Source organism: Loa loa (assembly GCF_000183805.2).
Source record: "Loa loa unplaced genomic scaffold supercont3.21, whole genome shotgun sequence".
Classification (NCBI taxonomy): Eukaryota; Metazoa; Nematoda; class Chromadorea; order Rhabditida; family Onchocercidae; genus Loa; species Loa loa.
Genome location: NW_018108201.1, coordinates 353,606 through 369,540, shown reverse-complemented (window position 1 = coordinate 369,540; position 15,935 = coordinate 353,606). Strand labels below are relative to the sequence as shown.

Below are 15,935 nucleotides of genomic sequence, written 5' to 3'. Positions count from 1 at the left end.
AATGTGTTGAAATGGAACTATAACAAATAGAACAAAATTTTTTAAAAAAAAAAAAAAAAAAAGGAAAAGAAGGCAGGTTTTATTTCCCATAAACGAACTAAAATTGAATAAAAAATTTTTGAATTTTTAAATTTTGATATAGGATAGGTCAAAAGTTATTCACAATTTGCTGAACTGAATGATGTATGATTTACTGCCTTTCTTGTTGAATATTTTATAGACTTAAGTATCTTGAAAACGCATTCTGAAATCTAGTAAGGCTTGTTACTAATTAAATTAAATATTCATTATGTATAAGCAGTTAACAGTAACAAAACTTATAAAACTGTTAAATTTGATAAGAAATTGAAATCAGATCAGTGAAATCACGCCATACTGAGAATGATCAAGCTAATTATTCGAAAAATTAATTCATTCCTAATAATCAGTTAGCTATTCAGAAAAAAAAACAAAATTTTTTTTCACTCAAATTACTTCACTGGAACAGGAATGTACAAATAGAAAAAAAAGGAAATGTTAAAATTTGATCGGTCATTTAACTAATTTTGTTGGTCAATACAGTTAAATAATGACCGTAACAATAATTATACTTATTGTGATATTATTTCAAAATTGAATTGAAGGAATTAAGAAGAATGTTTAAAATTCGCTCTGAAAATTTCAAACATTAAAAAGTCAAAAATTTCTATTCAAATTAAAAATTAAGCCAATAATTATAATTGATATCATTTGTAATTAACAGAAAAGATTAAATTTTGAAGATAAATTGCGAAAAGAATTGAATACTACGAATTAATCAATTAAAATTCACAAATTAATTCCCTTTTGTCGAATAATATTAAAGTGATCTATTTTTGAATGAATGCAATATGATTTTGATTAATATTATGCTTATTCTCTTATAATTAATAATAGCATTAAGAGAAGTGAAATGCAAGTAATTAATATGTTTTATAAAAATTTTAATTTTTTCTTTCTTTTAGTTTTAAGTTGGCGGAATGTTTTTTGTAAATATTTTTTTAGCATAAACTTAAACATCTAAATAAAGTTTTTCTTTTTTTTTTTTCAATGGATAAAATTAGCAAAAGAGTTATTTATTTGTCTATATTTGTTAAATAGCTTAAACATTTTTGTTATTTTAGATTTAATAAAGGAAGTTTTATTTTTTAATTTTAAAATTTGCAGCACATGGATGTCATCATTTCAGTAGTACAGGTGCTGGACAATATGATATTGCTACGGAACGGTTTGAAAAAACTGTTAATTTGATACAACGTATGTTAGGTCAATGTAAGTTTTGGATAAATGAATATGCAAAATATTCAGACATATATTTTATTTAAATTATAAAATGTATTTAAATTTTTCAAAATTAATTTTAAATCATTTTTTAGGCTTTTGATGAATGTAAGCATCCTCACTTATACCTATCGTATTTAAATCGAAATTTTGTACTAAAATTTTTTATTTGGAAAATCTATTTTATTTGAGTGAAGTAATTGTAAATTAAAAGTTGATACTTTTTTCGGTGTGATTAAAATGATAATTTTGATAATTTGGATTTTGCAGCTGGTCGATGGATGTCTCCTCATTCACATAGAAAGGTGAAAGTTTAAATTTCCTTTTCGCAAAATTAATTTTTTCCAAATCTTTTCAATTAAAAACGTCCAAGTATGAGTTATGTTATTTGGCCAGAAATATTTGGCATACAGAGATTTTCTTTTTTTTCCTATTTTTGAATTTATAAATTGGTAAAGGGTGATTTAGCAGCGCTAGCAATCTTTACTGAGATGAAAAAAGGCCTGAGACAAAATGATCTTCCTAGGCTTTCCGTGAATGCAAGTGTTGTCAACCATGTCACCTGATTTTTATCATATTATTTCAATAGATACTTAGGCTACACACCATACTATTTGAGAAATAAGCTCGTTTCAGCAATACACTTGGATTCAAATGTTAAATTATATGCTTACATGTTTACGTTTAAGGATACTTCAAACAGATCAGTAGACCATAAAGGTAGTAGATTATCGTCGCAAGATGCGCAAATTGTTAATGAAGGTGACCGTGAAGCTCCGATTGATGAAGAGGAACGAGAAGATGGATCTGTTAGTTTTTACAGTACAGAAAAATTTCAAATTTTATACTTTCCTGAAGCTTTGGTCAAAAATTAATTAAATTTAAAATTGGATTTGTTTTTTAGTATTGCAAAGAATATTTTCGATATGAAAACATTGTTGTGTTAATTAATAAAAATAGTCATAATTTGTTGAACATAATGCAGTTTATTATTGGAAAGTACTCAGAAACATCAACCGATATACAGAAGCCTCAGAGGGAGAGCGATATTTTAGATCAAAGGTTGGTGACAATAAATTAATTAACTAATTAACTGTAAAAATCGGAATGAATTTTATTGCTAATAAATTGTGATCATTCAGTGGGAAAAAAAAATTTCCATTCTGCGAAAAAAAAAAAGATGCGTGAAATTGAAATTTCATTTAAAATTAAAAAAGTCAGTAATGAAACTATATTGTTAATCTGATCAAGAAATAAGTTTAATTCAAATTTATGCTTGAATTTTAGCGAATAAAACAAACAACTAAAATTGATTATAAAAAAAAATGATTTTTTTAAGACTGGAAAATTAATTATCAAAACCAATAAATTTGAACTTCCGGAATTTTAGCTTAAAATAAAATCGATCCAAAAATTTCAAACAATAAGATCATTTATGGAAATTTTATTTTAAAAAAATTTAAAAAAAATTTTGTTTCTGTAAGAAATTTCAAAATTTTTTTTTACGAAAAAGTGACACAGTGACAATATGATATACAATGATAATTTTTTTTTAATAAAAAGTGACATAATAATGAAGTATAGGTGTTTAACGAGAAAAAAAAAAGCTTAAATTTTAATATATTTAACTATGAATGATGAAATTAAAAATTTCTTTATAAAAGGAGAAAATATCAATTTCAGTGAAATACGAACATATCAGTCAGCACACAGGACAGAAAAGGTAAGAAAGACTAATCTCTCATAATGTCACATCATTATGTCATCTCTTGGAACAAAAATTTGCTCTTTCAATCCTTTTTCATTATTTACAACGAGAATGGTACGAAATGTGCTAATTCCAAAATTTACGTGTAATTAAGATTTTGTCTATAATTAGGAGTATAGAATGATTATATCTACTAGGGAGATGTATGAAATAAAACTTAAATATTTTTTCAGGAAGAACAAACAGGAAATGGAGATGAGTATGAAAAATTGAAGCAGCAAAAGGAAGAGTTCGTATTTTTGCGCTTTGTATTAGAGAGTTAAATAAAAAAAAAAATTAAATTGATAAATATTTTAAAAAGATTTTACAAACTTTAATGCTTAAGCAAAGTTTAAACAAATTATTATAGAGTTGAACGTGAGCTGATTGAAAAAGAAAGAAGGTTGAATAATTTGGTACAAACAATCAATGATTTGCAATTTAAATTGAGCGAGCAAAAACAATATTCTGATGTTACCCAAGCCAGGTTTCTGTTTCTTTTTTGAGAATTATTTTATCTTTAATTTGAAAAATTTGAAAAGTTAAATTTCAAACAAAGACTAAAAGAAATGTTATTTAAATTAATATGAAATAGTTTTAAGCTTTAATGTAATTTAATTAAAATAAATATACGATGTTATCAAATGATTAGGAGAAAAAAAATAGAATTAATTTGGAAAGTGAATATAAAAATGGATTTAACTTGAAAAAGAAATTGAATAATTATGTTTTGAACGTGTCATGCTTCTTGATTAATTAATTAGTTAGAAAGAGAAGCACAAAATTAAAGTCAATTCAAATTATAATTTACAACCATTTTTAAGCAAACTTTTAGGGTCAAAGATTTGGAGACAATGCTAGATGAAGAAAGGAATAAAGGAGAATCATTAATGAACCTCAATACGGAATTAAATATGAAAATCGAAAGTCTTTCACTTTCTCAACAGCCTGAAATCGTATTTAAATTTGCTTTTTGTTTTTTAATTGTGATGTAAAAGGTTTAGAAAAGGGAAAGAAGCAATTTAACAATTTTGAAATGTCAAGGGGTTATGATTCGAAATTTTTTATATTATCTCAAAATAAGTTCGAAATTTAAAAACTATTCAATTTGAAAGCTTGACAATTTAAATCTTTTTGAAATTTTGAAACGTAAAATTATCAAAAGCAATAATGAGCAAATTTGATAAGGGAAGAAATTGTTTGATCTTAAATTTGATAAATTATCGTTTTGAGGAATATGATGGCTTGCGACAGTCGCCAAAAGCTGAATTAGAAGAGAAAAATTATGAAATTGAGAAACTGAACAAAAAGATCGATGAATTGAAATTAAATCTTGACGAATATACACAATGGTTAGAAGAAGCAAATGACAGGTGGACAATTCCTAAATTTTATTTCATTAAACGATTAGTAAAATTATAAGCGTAACAGAAGGCGCAAATGTCTAAGTATAAGTAATGGATTTGCAACGCTTACTAATCATCATTCTGTTGTAGAACAAATCATCTGGAAAATGTGTGCAAAGAGAGAGATTGTGTTATCGATGATGTGACAAATAAACTTCATGACGTAGAACGTCGTCTTCACGACATTTCAACTCCTCAAAGTACTGAGTGAGTTTCAAATTTTTAGTTAATAAATTTCAAAAAAAAATGTCTTATTGCTTGTTACTTATAGAATTGGAATTTATTCAGCTTTTGCTTTAAAACTTTGAGATAAAAAAAATGAACCAAATTGAAAGTGTGAATTTTGTATGGAAGAAAATGAAATTTGACATCGAAATGAAATTCGAAGTTGAAATTGAAATTTGTTTATAATCATTCAATAGATTTGTTAAAAAATTTAACAGAATTAATAGGGGATAATTGTAGGAATTTGAATTCTTTGATAGATGATCTGCGTAAAGAAATTAACCAAAAGAATGATTACATCGATCAGTTAGAAAAAGCCAAGAACGATGCGCAATGGTATCTTGGCGAGCATCAACATTGGCTACAAGATGCTAATACCAAGTGATGGCTAAATTTTAAAATTAAAAAGATATTCGATATTTTAGTTTAGTATGTTCATCGAGAGTGGTAGAAATTTTAATTGGATGAAAATTTTAGTAATAAGAGAAAGGCCCGTTAAAAAAAAAAGAGGGTCTTAATTTTAACCTGAAATTTTCAAAGAAATTTCAATATTTCGGATTAACACGACAAATATTCCAGAATTGGTATTCTGGAAAATGAAAAATTAGAAGGATGGCGAAAAGTTTGTGAGTTGGAAGAAATGCTTAGTCAGGCTGAAATTGTTGCTGCCACAATTGATAATTACAGGTAAATCATTGAAACTAATTTAGATTGACGGTGAAAAATATTCCAGTAGAATATTTTGGCAATTTATTTGGTTACTTTTTAAACATGCATGCTTTAACAATTATCAATAATTTACAAAAATCTTAACACCTTTAACAGGTATTCTTATCAATAATGAGCTTTTAAAAATAGTAAATTTCGTAATTTTTCATTGTTTAAAGTGAAATGAAAGGAAAAATGGAGGAATTGGAACAAATTATTGAGGAGAAAAAGCGTGAATATGATAAATTAAACGAGCAAAAAAATGAAATAGAAGTTATTTTGGAAGATGCTAAAAAACGGTTTGTTTGTTTTTTTTTTATTAATCAATTAAAAATTAATTAAGATAATATGAAACGATAATGCAAAAATTATATTACAGCTATCTGCAACTTTCTATTTTTCCATTCATGATTTGTTATTTTATGATAACATTAACAAACGTTGTATTTAAATTTCACTTCCATTATTTTTACAATCTTTTCTCTTCGATCTCTTTCAACTTGTTCAATTTGTAAGCTTAAATTAATTTCAACTTAATCATTTTATACGCTTAAATTAAAATATCCATTTTTCTACGAATTCTACGAGGCAACACCTTTTTGTTAATGCAATTTTTTTAACAGTAAATATATCTCTTAATTAGGAAATGTGGTCAAAACATGGTATCAGTATAGTTTATTTTATTAACTGATAAATTTGAGATACTAATTAGTCAGCTGAGTATATCTGATTTTAAAATCCTGGATTATTTATGTTTCTGATGAATTTAGTAAAGGAAAATATTTTCATAACATAATTATTTTGTGTCAAACCTTATCATTTACCTTATTATTTATCGATAATTTAATTTGTTTATTGAAATTTTATGAAAACGATAGGCAGAAAGCATATGGGATCGATTAAATGATACAATGATATGACACAGCAGATGAAGTACAATATCATTAGAACTTATTTTTAAGGATTCAATATTTGGAAGATGAGGAAGCTGAAAAAGATCTTTTGATTTTATCGATAAGTAAAGAATTGGGCGAATTAAAAGCGGTACGGATTGATGCTTTTCAACAGGTGAAATTCTTATCTAATTATCAGCCTTTTAGTTAAACACTTTTCAACTTCATTTTTTTCTTTCATATAATTGACATTCATAGCATATCTAAGAATTAATTTACTAATTTTTATTAATTAATAGTTGCATGAAAAAATCGATAGCTTGGAAATATGTTTGAAGAAAAAAGAACAACAACAAATAATAAAAGCTGAATCAGGCGATGCTGAAATTGAATATAAGTTAGTTTCTAATTTTTAATCTCTAAAAATTGGTAAAATTTTAAAAATAAAAATTGTTTTTAAAAAATTTTTTTTTTTTGAAAAAGTATCTTAGGAAAAACAAAGCAAAAAAAAAGCTGTTGCAAGATTAATGAATTGTCTTTTTTGTTCTTTACTTATCACGAGTAACAAATTCCATCTATCATTCCTGTTTTTTTTTTTTTTTTCTTGCATTTCAAACCTTTTCATCTTTAAATCTTTACTTCATCCACATTTACCGTATTTTTTGCCACTACTTATACTCTCATTAACTAGATTAATTAAGGAGGCAAAAAAAGTTGGAGTTTTTTTTTTCGTCTTTGGTAAAAGAGCGAAGTTTGTTATCTTATGCTTAAATGACAGTTATCATTTGTTGTAAGTTAATAAATATTACCTTAGAAAATATTCTGTTCCAAAATGACTTTGTTTCTGATATGACAATTAAAATGGTTTTTTGATATGATAATAACTAAAACTTTTATTGTCAAAAAAATTCGATAAATTCGAATTTAACAAGTTTAACAGAAAAAAAAAGATGTTATAATAATAATAATTGGATTTACGGTACAGAGATAGGATTACATTCCGGACATTTTTGTTCAAAACTTCATTCATACTCGTTTTATTTGAACTTCAGTTTGAAATGATTATGCTAATTCCATTTTATTTCTAGTGAATGAGTACAAAATTAGTTTCGAATTTCCTTTTCCGGAATATCGCTTTTTATTCATTTATACTGAAATAAAAGTGAAAGTGTACTTCTTTAATTTTTTTTTGCTAATAGAATTGGAAAACTATTAAGTTTAAAAACATGAAAGTGTTGTTACTTTTGAAATTTCTCAATTTTTATTTGGATTTGTAGGAAAGTTAAATGGTTGTTGGAAGATTTGGAAGAGGATATTTTCGATGTGGACGATGATCATTTCAATGATTCAATTGAACCGAAAAATAAAACTGACTTAACTTTTATAGAACAGTTCAAGAGAAGGTAAATTAGAAGAAAAAGGAAGAAATTAATTAGATTCATAATTAATGTTGGAGAAATACATATTAAGTTAACTTGTTAGCCAATCATTCTAAGAAAGCAAACAACAAACGAATGAAAATGTAAACACCAGAGAGAGTCGGTTATCAAATCACAAGGTTAGAAATCAATTATTCAAAAAGGGAATTGTAAATTAATTTGTGTATTTTTATAGGATCAAAGAACTGGAAAATGCCACGCAAAAATTTAAAAATGATAAAGATGCAGCAATAGCAAAGCTTTATGAAATTGAAGTACCATTTCAATAATTCTATGCAAATTCTTTTCATCCTAAAATAATTTAATTTTTGCCATGAATTTTAATGGCAAAAAATTTCTTAAAATATTTTTCAGCCAAAGATGGAAGATTTGAAGAAAGAAATACAGGAAAAAGATCAACAAATAATACAAATGGAAAAAGATTTCAATGAAAAGCAAAACGAACTTAAGTTGGTTTCAGTTTAAATTTTATTTTTGCAATGAAATATTTCAAAATGAATTCCTTACATTGATAAAATTTAATATTTCAGTTCATTCCGTTTGAGAATCGATGAATTATTGCATGAATTGAATGAAACAAACCAGAATGCCATAAGTAATGAACAGAAGAGGATGGATACCGAATGGAGTTTAGGTGAACATCGCCAATGGCTCGCAGATTCAAAGAATAAGTTTGAATTTTGATTTGACAATCATTTTATATTGTTAAATCTTTTAATTATGGTGAAAAATTAGCATAAAATACATTAAAATGAATGGTAGTATTTGAGGAAACTGAAATTTACCTCTTTAATCTTTGAACTTTTTGTTGATCCATTTATGAATCAAATGTTTCTCACAAACATAATTAAGGAAGTTGAAGAAAAGAAGGAAACTGTACACTTCTATCTTATCTTATCCTACTAAATTAATTTTTAATAATTTTTTTTAGGATTGATGAACTTGAAAATAAGTTGCAAATGATTGGTCAAGAAAATGATAGCTTACGAGAAGAGATTGAAAAATTAAACAGTAATATCAGGTGCTTCTTGGAAAAAAAATTGTCATATTTTGGAAACTACTTTATGCTTTATTAAAATTTAATCAGATTTAGGGAGGAAAATTGAGTTCTAAAATTTTCTTAAATCTAGGGAAATTTGAGTTCGAAAATTTAATCAGTTTCTCTAAAATTTAATCAATTTGAATTCATCTAGTTCTGAAATATTTTTCCTGTCATTAGATTTTTATGCGCAGAAGACAACAGAAACTTTCATATATTTGGAGCATTCTTCAACTATTCAGAAACCTTCATTTTTTTTCAAATTTTTTTGCATTTTTTTTTCAACGAAAAAAAAGAAATGCTGAAAATTGGTTTAATACAAAGTTTCTTTATTGGTTATCACAATATGATAAATAAATTGGCTCATTATTAATTCAAATTTAGAACTTCAAAGAAGGCTATTGATAGCCTACAGAAAGAAATTGGTGATAAGGATGAGCAACTTAATTATATGTTAAAGCAGAAAAATGATGCTGAATGGAATGTTGGTGAACAACAGCAACTGTTAAAGAATGCCAATAACAGGTTGATTATCAAATTTTCGCTAAGAGAGATATCAATCATAACATACTCTTTGAAATGCAATCCTTCCGTTTAGTGAATGGTTGAATTATTACCAAATTTTTGGATTGATATAAATTCTTGAATCAAAGCATAGAAAATTATCAATGATTTTAGCAATTTAAATACTAATAATAATTAAAGTTTCCGATCTGATATTTAACTAATTTATTCGGTGCGCTTTTGAAGAGTTTCAGAATTTCGACCCTCAAATTTCTTATTTTGAATGTATAATTGCACAGAAAGTCCTCAAAATCATTTTCTCTTCTTATTTTCCCATTAAATTTTGGACCATTTCAACTAAATGATTTCTATCATTGAATATTATTTAGTAATTAAAAATTTAAATGGACATTCAAAATGATAAAATGAATTAAACCAATGAAAAATCATTCCTCGAATGAAATAAAATAGTCTTTTGGATCTTCTATAACTAACATTTAAATTGGGGGAAAGAATAAATTTTTCGGATTTACTTTTTAAAAAAATAAGTAAATTTTTAGGATCAACGAATTGGAATCTGTTTTGAATGAAAAGAATTATTTCATCGAAGAGCTGAAGAAGCACAATGAGGAACGTTATGTTTCATTACGATCTTATAATTCTAACGTTTTCATTTTCAAAGTTGTAAGATAGGAGGGTTAAAATGATATCATTTAAGCTGCAAATTTTCATCCCAATATTACAAATTTAGAAATTTTAATTTTCGTTCAAATGGACAAATTGTTTTACATTTTGTCTTCTCTAATTGCTGACTTAAATTTTTAAATTTTGATTAAAATTTTGAATTGTTCATACTTTTACAGAATGAATTGGCTGCTTTGCGTGTAAAACTTCAAGATGCTGAGAAAGCACTTACTGAAACTCCAAGCCAAGATAAAATGAAGTAAATTATTTCAATGTTTCGTTATTCATTAAAGATATACGAAAAATAATTCTTTCAGCAATTGAAAATATGTGAAAGGTTAAATTCGAATTATATTAAGATTGCGATTTCCAATATAATGCTAATTATTGATATATGTCGGGAAAGCTAATTCATTGATTTCGTTTGTCAACGATATAGGCTTAGTCGGGATATAATACTGCTGTTGCACAATATTACTAATTAACAAGAGCAAAAAAATATATATATATATATTAAGTATAAAGTACGCGACAAATTGATAAGCAGTGATAAATGAGTTATACAATAAACAAGCAGTATAATCAACTAACAAATTCGTTGTCGTTATCTTTGATAATAACTGATTGTGGGTTTGTTGATAGGTTGTGTAATGATTGAGATATAAGAGTTCGTCCTTCGTTGAATTGGAGATATATTGCAGTAAAGGTATTTAACGGAAGGAAAGGATTTGTAACTTTATTGTCCAATGGTGACGGATAGATATTCTGGTTGATTGTAAAAACTTATATGTACTTTGAAGCTCCATTGGGGGTTATCATGGAGGAGGCATATATGATTGTCTCTTGTCATGATGGTCCATTGTACAACAAATGTGATGTCTTTATGATATTTCCTCCATTGTTAGCTTATATCCTCCTTATTGCCTTTAATTTACTTTACAGGATTTCATCATCCTATTTGGTAGATATTGTGGAAATTTGATTTAAATGTGATTTTAATTTTGGTAATCCGACAATATACTTAACGACAATATCTTAAGAAAATTAATGTTGTTTTTTTTTTTAAGTGAGCTTAATTCAATGGTTGATTGTTTACAAAATGAATTAAATGCTAAAAATGAGTACATCAAAACTTTATCGAAACAATGCAACGATACGGAATGGAGTTTGGGCGAACATCGCCAATGGCTTAATGATTCTACCAATAGGTAAAATTTTTATTAATATTTCCTTATCATTTCAATTAATTCAATTTCATTTAATCCATTTGCATATAGCTTTTATTTTGTTCTGTTTAGCTTTTAGTCATTGGCTCTACAAATATTATTTCGATGTCAGATTGATGTACCTATAATTGTTCAGTCAGTTAATCTAGTATTCTATCCGATGATAAGTTGATTGCATTGATATGTCGGATATGAGTAATAATATTGCAGAAATAATAATCACAAACTGATCCTATTAGTCAATGATTTGTATCATTCGGCAAAAAAAAAAAAAATGGTAGTATTTTATAGAGTAGACGGAAAAGTCTTTCAGTTGGTAGTACGATTATCATACTGCAACATACTGCAATTTTAACTTCTGCTTTTATTGGTAGTTGTTTTAAAATTTGATTACACCTCGCGAAAAAAGAAATTGGACCGTATGAAATTGCAGAAAACTTTATGCTTGATAATATAAACAATTGATAGTTATGATAAGGAGATAATTGATAAGATGCGTAACTTGCTAGTTCTAAGTTTTTGATGTGCAAATTAACTTCGGATAATTTAAACAGATATAATTCTTTAGCTTTCGTTGTTTATTTCATTTATTACACACTAATATTTGATTAATATTCCTTCTATCAAACTCTTTTATTGACTATCGCTTATCTGTGATCGACTTCTGTTTTAATTTGAATTTTTCAAATTTTTTGCATATTTGAATGGATTCATCAAAGTGATATGAATGCTTTTTGCTAGGAATTTTTATTTAAACTAAGCAGATATGCAATTCAGGATAGAAGATCTGACGAAGGAACTTTGCAAAAGCGATGATTGTATCAAGCAATTGAGACAAGAAATCGAGAATCAAAATGCTGATATTAGGTAGTGTCCAATCGTAAGCATAACATTTTTCAGTTCTTGCACATGCGAACAGTTAAACAGGCCCATTTACAAATTCAAGTTCTTCAAATTTATTTTCAAATTTCCCGATTATATTTGAAAATTCTGGATAAATTTAGCAATCATTTCACATCTGACAGTACAGGAATTTCAGCAATTGTCTTGAAACAATTGATGTTTTAAATAGCCAATTTAGCGCCAAAAGTGATTGTATTGCGAATCTCGAGAAAGCCAAGAATGATACTGAATGGAGCCTAGGAGAACATCGTCAGTGGCTGCAGAATGCTAATGAAAGGTTATCTTTTATCGAAGTGTTTTTTTCTTCTTTTAATTAGTGCTCATGCTTTTTTTTATTAATTTTGACATTTGATGAGATACAAACGCTTTATTTTCCCTAAATTTCAGAATTGCTGAATTTAAAGAGTCTGAGATAGTAAAAGATACGATGATCAAAGAATTGCATAATGAAATAGATGAATTGTCGAAAAAGGTAGTTCTGGATCTCAAGGCGGCTCTTGAGGCGGTGAAAAAAGAAATGCAACAAGAGAAGACGGAAGTAAGTCAGGTCTTTTGAGTTCAACTTTAATTAATTAAAATGCCATATGTTTTTTACTTCTGTTTTGGAAGAATAAAAAATGGAGGAAATAATTATTAATTTAAGTATGCCATAATTATTACTGTTCCGATTTTTTTGAAGATTTGTCGATTTTTGAAAGTATCGTTAACAGAATGTTTGTCCTATGCTAAGTTATATTTGTAAATTAATTATGTAGTCGTAAAGTTGATCGAAGCTTCACAATTCTCTAAGCAATTTTCTCCTTAGTTTTAATTATTCTTTGTAAATTGGGCAGATATCAGTTGAACAACTAATGGCTAAACTTCAAAATGCTGAACAAGCACAAGCTGAACATCCAAAATTGGATGATTTAATGTTAGTCAATATAAATTTTTTGTTTCAATAAGATTCATTAGTCAAAAAATTCAAATATAAAGGTTTTTCGTACCAGAAATTAACTTATTTTCTTCAACACGAGTAGGTAAATAAATCGATAGATTAATTAAAGGCTTGTTTGTCAATTAATTTTTCTGTACATAATGGTCATTGATATTGCAATGCATAAGACTTTTTTACATGTCTAACGTAAAAAATTTTGAGACACTTTTCTTCGTTTCATGGAACGATGTGTTGCCTCACGCATATACAAACACGCGCTAAAAATGATAAATTCGTATATTTTCTCTTCGTCGTTTTTCAGCAGTCTGAAAACTGAAAATGAAAATCTGCGAGAACTTCTGAAAGATAAAAATGAATGCATTGATGATCTTGTCCAGCAGAAGAACGATCAGGAATGGAGTCTCGGTGAGCATCGACAGTGGCTTCAGGATTGCAAGGATAGGTAATGTCTCTTTTGGATGTTTTAGGATTCTACAGAAAGAAACAGCAGAGATTTGGTGTAATACCTGTTTACTTAGATAGCGGAATATGTGCTTCTTTTTTTCTTTTTAATGATCTAGATCTTCCCTTCTGGTCTTTTGATCTGTTGTATTTGATATTGCTTGGGATCAGTTTGATGACAATAATCTATTGAAGAGTAAGCTGGTTAGATGGTATCGTTGTGGCGAAGAATGCAGAAATTGATGAATTACGATGTGAAAATGATTGTCTTAAATCTGACTTGGCTAAAATATCACAAAATGGTGACATTAGGTAAGCTTTTCAGTTTGTTTTGAGCATTTCTTTTAGTTATTACTGTTCAATTTTTTTTTTAGATTTGATTTCTCTTTTTTCTTTTTTTTAAGTCTCAATTTTTTTCTGGATTTGATTTTTTTTATTCCGAAATATTTAAAAGTATTACACCGATTTATTTCAGAACTAGGAATAATTTTATTGGATTTAATCATTCACGCTATCAGTTTAACTAGCAGTGTATTGTATTTATCATATTTGGGAAGACATTCAGTAACTCTAGGAAAACCTGCTTGTCTAATTAACCGTCTTTCTATTGCTTCTTGTTCATCGATTGATCAATAGTCGAAATCAATTAATCTAATTTTAATTTCCCTCTACAAGTAAAAAGGAAAAGAAATGAAAACGAACGAAAAATAAGAATATCGTTGTTTATGGGAAAGTAAAAGATTTAAAATGATTTGAAACAGGGAAGTCAACTTATTTTTTAAAGGTTTGAAAGTGAACTTGGCAAACTTCATATCACTTATCAGTCTCTTATCAGTCTATGTTGCAGCAAATTGAATGCTACAATTGAAAATTTGCGCTATGAAGTTAGTAATAAGAATGATGAGATTAATGAAATTATAAAACAACGAGATGAAATGGTATGGAAACTTGGCGAACATTGTCAATGGCTTGAAGATGCTAACACCAGGTAAAGTTTCGATAAGCCTAAGCATGAAATTAATTTCGCAATATTAATTTCAATGAAGCTATGCAGTGGTGATGAAAGGTGACATAATTGATCCGTTTGATATGATACCAAATAATAAAGGTTAAAAATGACTGTAGTAGTCTTCTTTTTTTCGACATGCGAATAATTATAATTTGTAGGCTAAAATGATACCAAATTCGTCTGATAAGTCAAAAGGTAAAACTACCTGATGAACTTTCCTAGTAACCATAAATTGCAGAGCTAATGATCTGGCTAAAAAATTGGCCGAAAAGGAGCAAATTTTAAATTCACTTTTTGAAAAGCATCCAGAAATTACAAAAGAAAAGTATGATAAAGCCGACATTACATTAGTTGGATCTGAACCGGTGGAAATTGATAAGGACAAGCAAGAACCGATAGAGAGTGATAAGAACAAGGTAACTTACAATTCATTCTCATACTTATGGATATTATCATCAATTAAAGTGGTAACGAAAACGGATTATCTGAATTCTTCAAAAAATTTTGCAGCTATTTGAAAAAATATTCGAATTGGAGACTAGGTTGCTCGATGCAGAGAAAGAAATGGCAGCGGCAGCATCGCAGACTTATGCTGACAGCCAATTGATAATGTTAGCTTTCTATACCAATCATTTAATCATTCGAATTTCTCAATTTTTATTAAAGTATAATTCAGTTAAGGTTATGACTTTTAAACTTTGTGATTTTTCCATTTATAGTTGCAAATGTGATTTGAAATAGTTTGAAATAATTTATTCGATTAATTTGAATTTTTTTCAGTGGAGATGAAGTCAATAAAATTACAATGACTTTTCCATTTGTGCTTTTAGTATGACCCAAATTAACCCACTGGTAGTCCTCTTTGTGTAGACTTACGAGATCAACTAGATTATTACTTCCATCTAGAGATTAAGGCATTTAACTGAAAATGATATCTTTTAACTCAAGTACCATGATATGTGTGTATGCTTGTTTTGATTACATCTGAACTTCAAAACTTCCGCGTTTTCAACATTCTGATAGTATTCAAATTGGGTTTCCATTTCAAACGCAGTTTTAATTTATCAAACAATTAGTGAACATGAAGCGACAATGGCTAAACTGAGAGAAGCTCTGGAGCAGAAAGACGCTGATCTCGTACGTGTCAACAAGGAACGAAATGATGCTGAATGGTTTCTCGGTGAAGAGCGGCAACACTTGAAGGATGCTAATCAACGGTAATATTTATTAGCATAGCTATTTCATCTACGACTAATTAATGGAAACACAGAAAAAGATTGAGGGATGGAAGAGATTAGATGAGGAATGGAAGAGAGATTTTGCTTCTGTATCATTTCGCGACAATTGAATTCGAATTGAATATCTTTCATTTGTTAAGCTGTTGAGACTAATATTCTTCGCCAATTTATTTAGCTAATTTGTCGCAGTTGAAGTTTCGTTTTTCGCTTTGTCTTTTATCGATCGAATCAAGATGC

The 15,935-nt window shown here is 27.6% G+C and overlaps 3 protein-coding genes across 3 annotated transcripts; all 3 read left to right on the top strand.

Moving 5' to 3' along the window:
* Positions 1–1,580: 1,580 nt before the first annotated feature.
* Positions 1,581–10,207, top strand: LOAG_16821 (hypothetical protein; the record flags this gene model as incomplete). Its single annotated transcript, XM_020449480.1, has 22 exons — positions 1,581–1,604; positions 1,989–2,108; positions 2,204–2,361; positions 2,983–3,022; positions 3,241–3,296; positions 3,417–3,533; positions 3,882–4,002; positions 4,280–4,419; positions 4,543–4,659; positions 4,918–5,058; positions 5,257–5,364; positions 5,565–5,684; positions 6,348–6,453; positions 6,578–6,675; positions 7,556–7,681; positions 7,893–7,971; positions 8,072–8,166; positions 8,248–8,388; positions 8,649–8,738; positions 9,141–9,281; positions 9,821–9,944; positions 10,124–10,207. The coding sequence occupies 22 exons, from the start codon at positions 1,581–1,583 to the stop codon at positions 10,205–10,207; spliced, it is 2,346 nt and encodes a 781-aa protein (XP_020306999.1).
* An 817-nt stretch (positions 10,208–11,024) lies between these two features.
* LOAG_16820 (hypothetical protein) lies at positions 11,025–12,629 on the top strand (the record flags this gene model as incomplete). The annotated part of the gene is made up of 4 exons (XM_020449479.1): positions 11,025–11,152; positions 11,948–12,037; positions 12,210–12,350; positions 12,461–12,629. The coding sequence occupies 4 exons, from the start codon at positions 11,025–11,027 to the stop codon at positions 12,627–12,629; spliced, it is 528 nt and encodes a 175-aa protein (XP_020306998.1).
* A 295-nt stretch (positions 12,630–12,924) lies between these two features.
* On the top strand, positions 12,925–15,681 carry LOAG_07038 (hypothetical protein; the record flags this gene model as incomplete). Its single annotated transcript, XM_003142572.1, has 7 exons — positions 12,925–12,986; positions 13,312–13,452; positions 13,647–13,763; positions 14,299–14,439; positions 14,699–14,876; positions 14,971–15,071; positions 15,537–15,681. 7 exons carry the CDS (start codon positions 12,925–12,927, stop codon positions 15,679–15,681), a joined length of 885 nt encoding a protein of 294 aa, XP_003142620.1.
* Between the last annotated feature and the right edge of the window lie 254 nt (positions 15,682–15,935).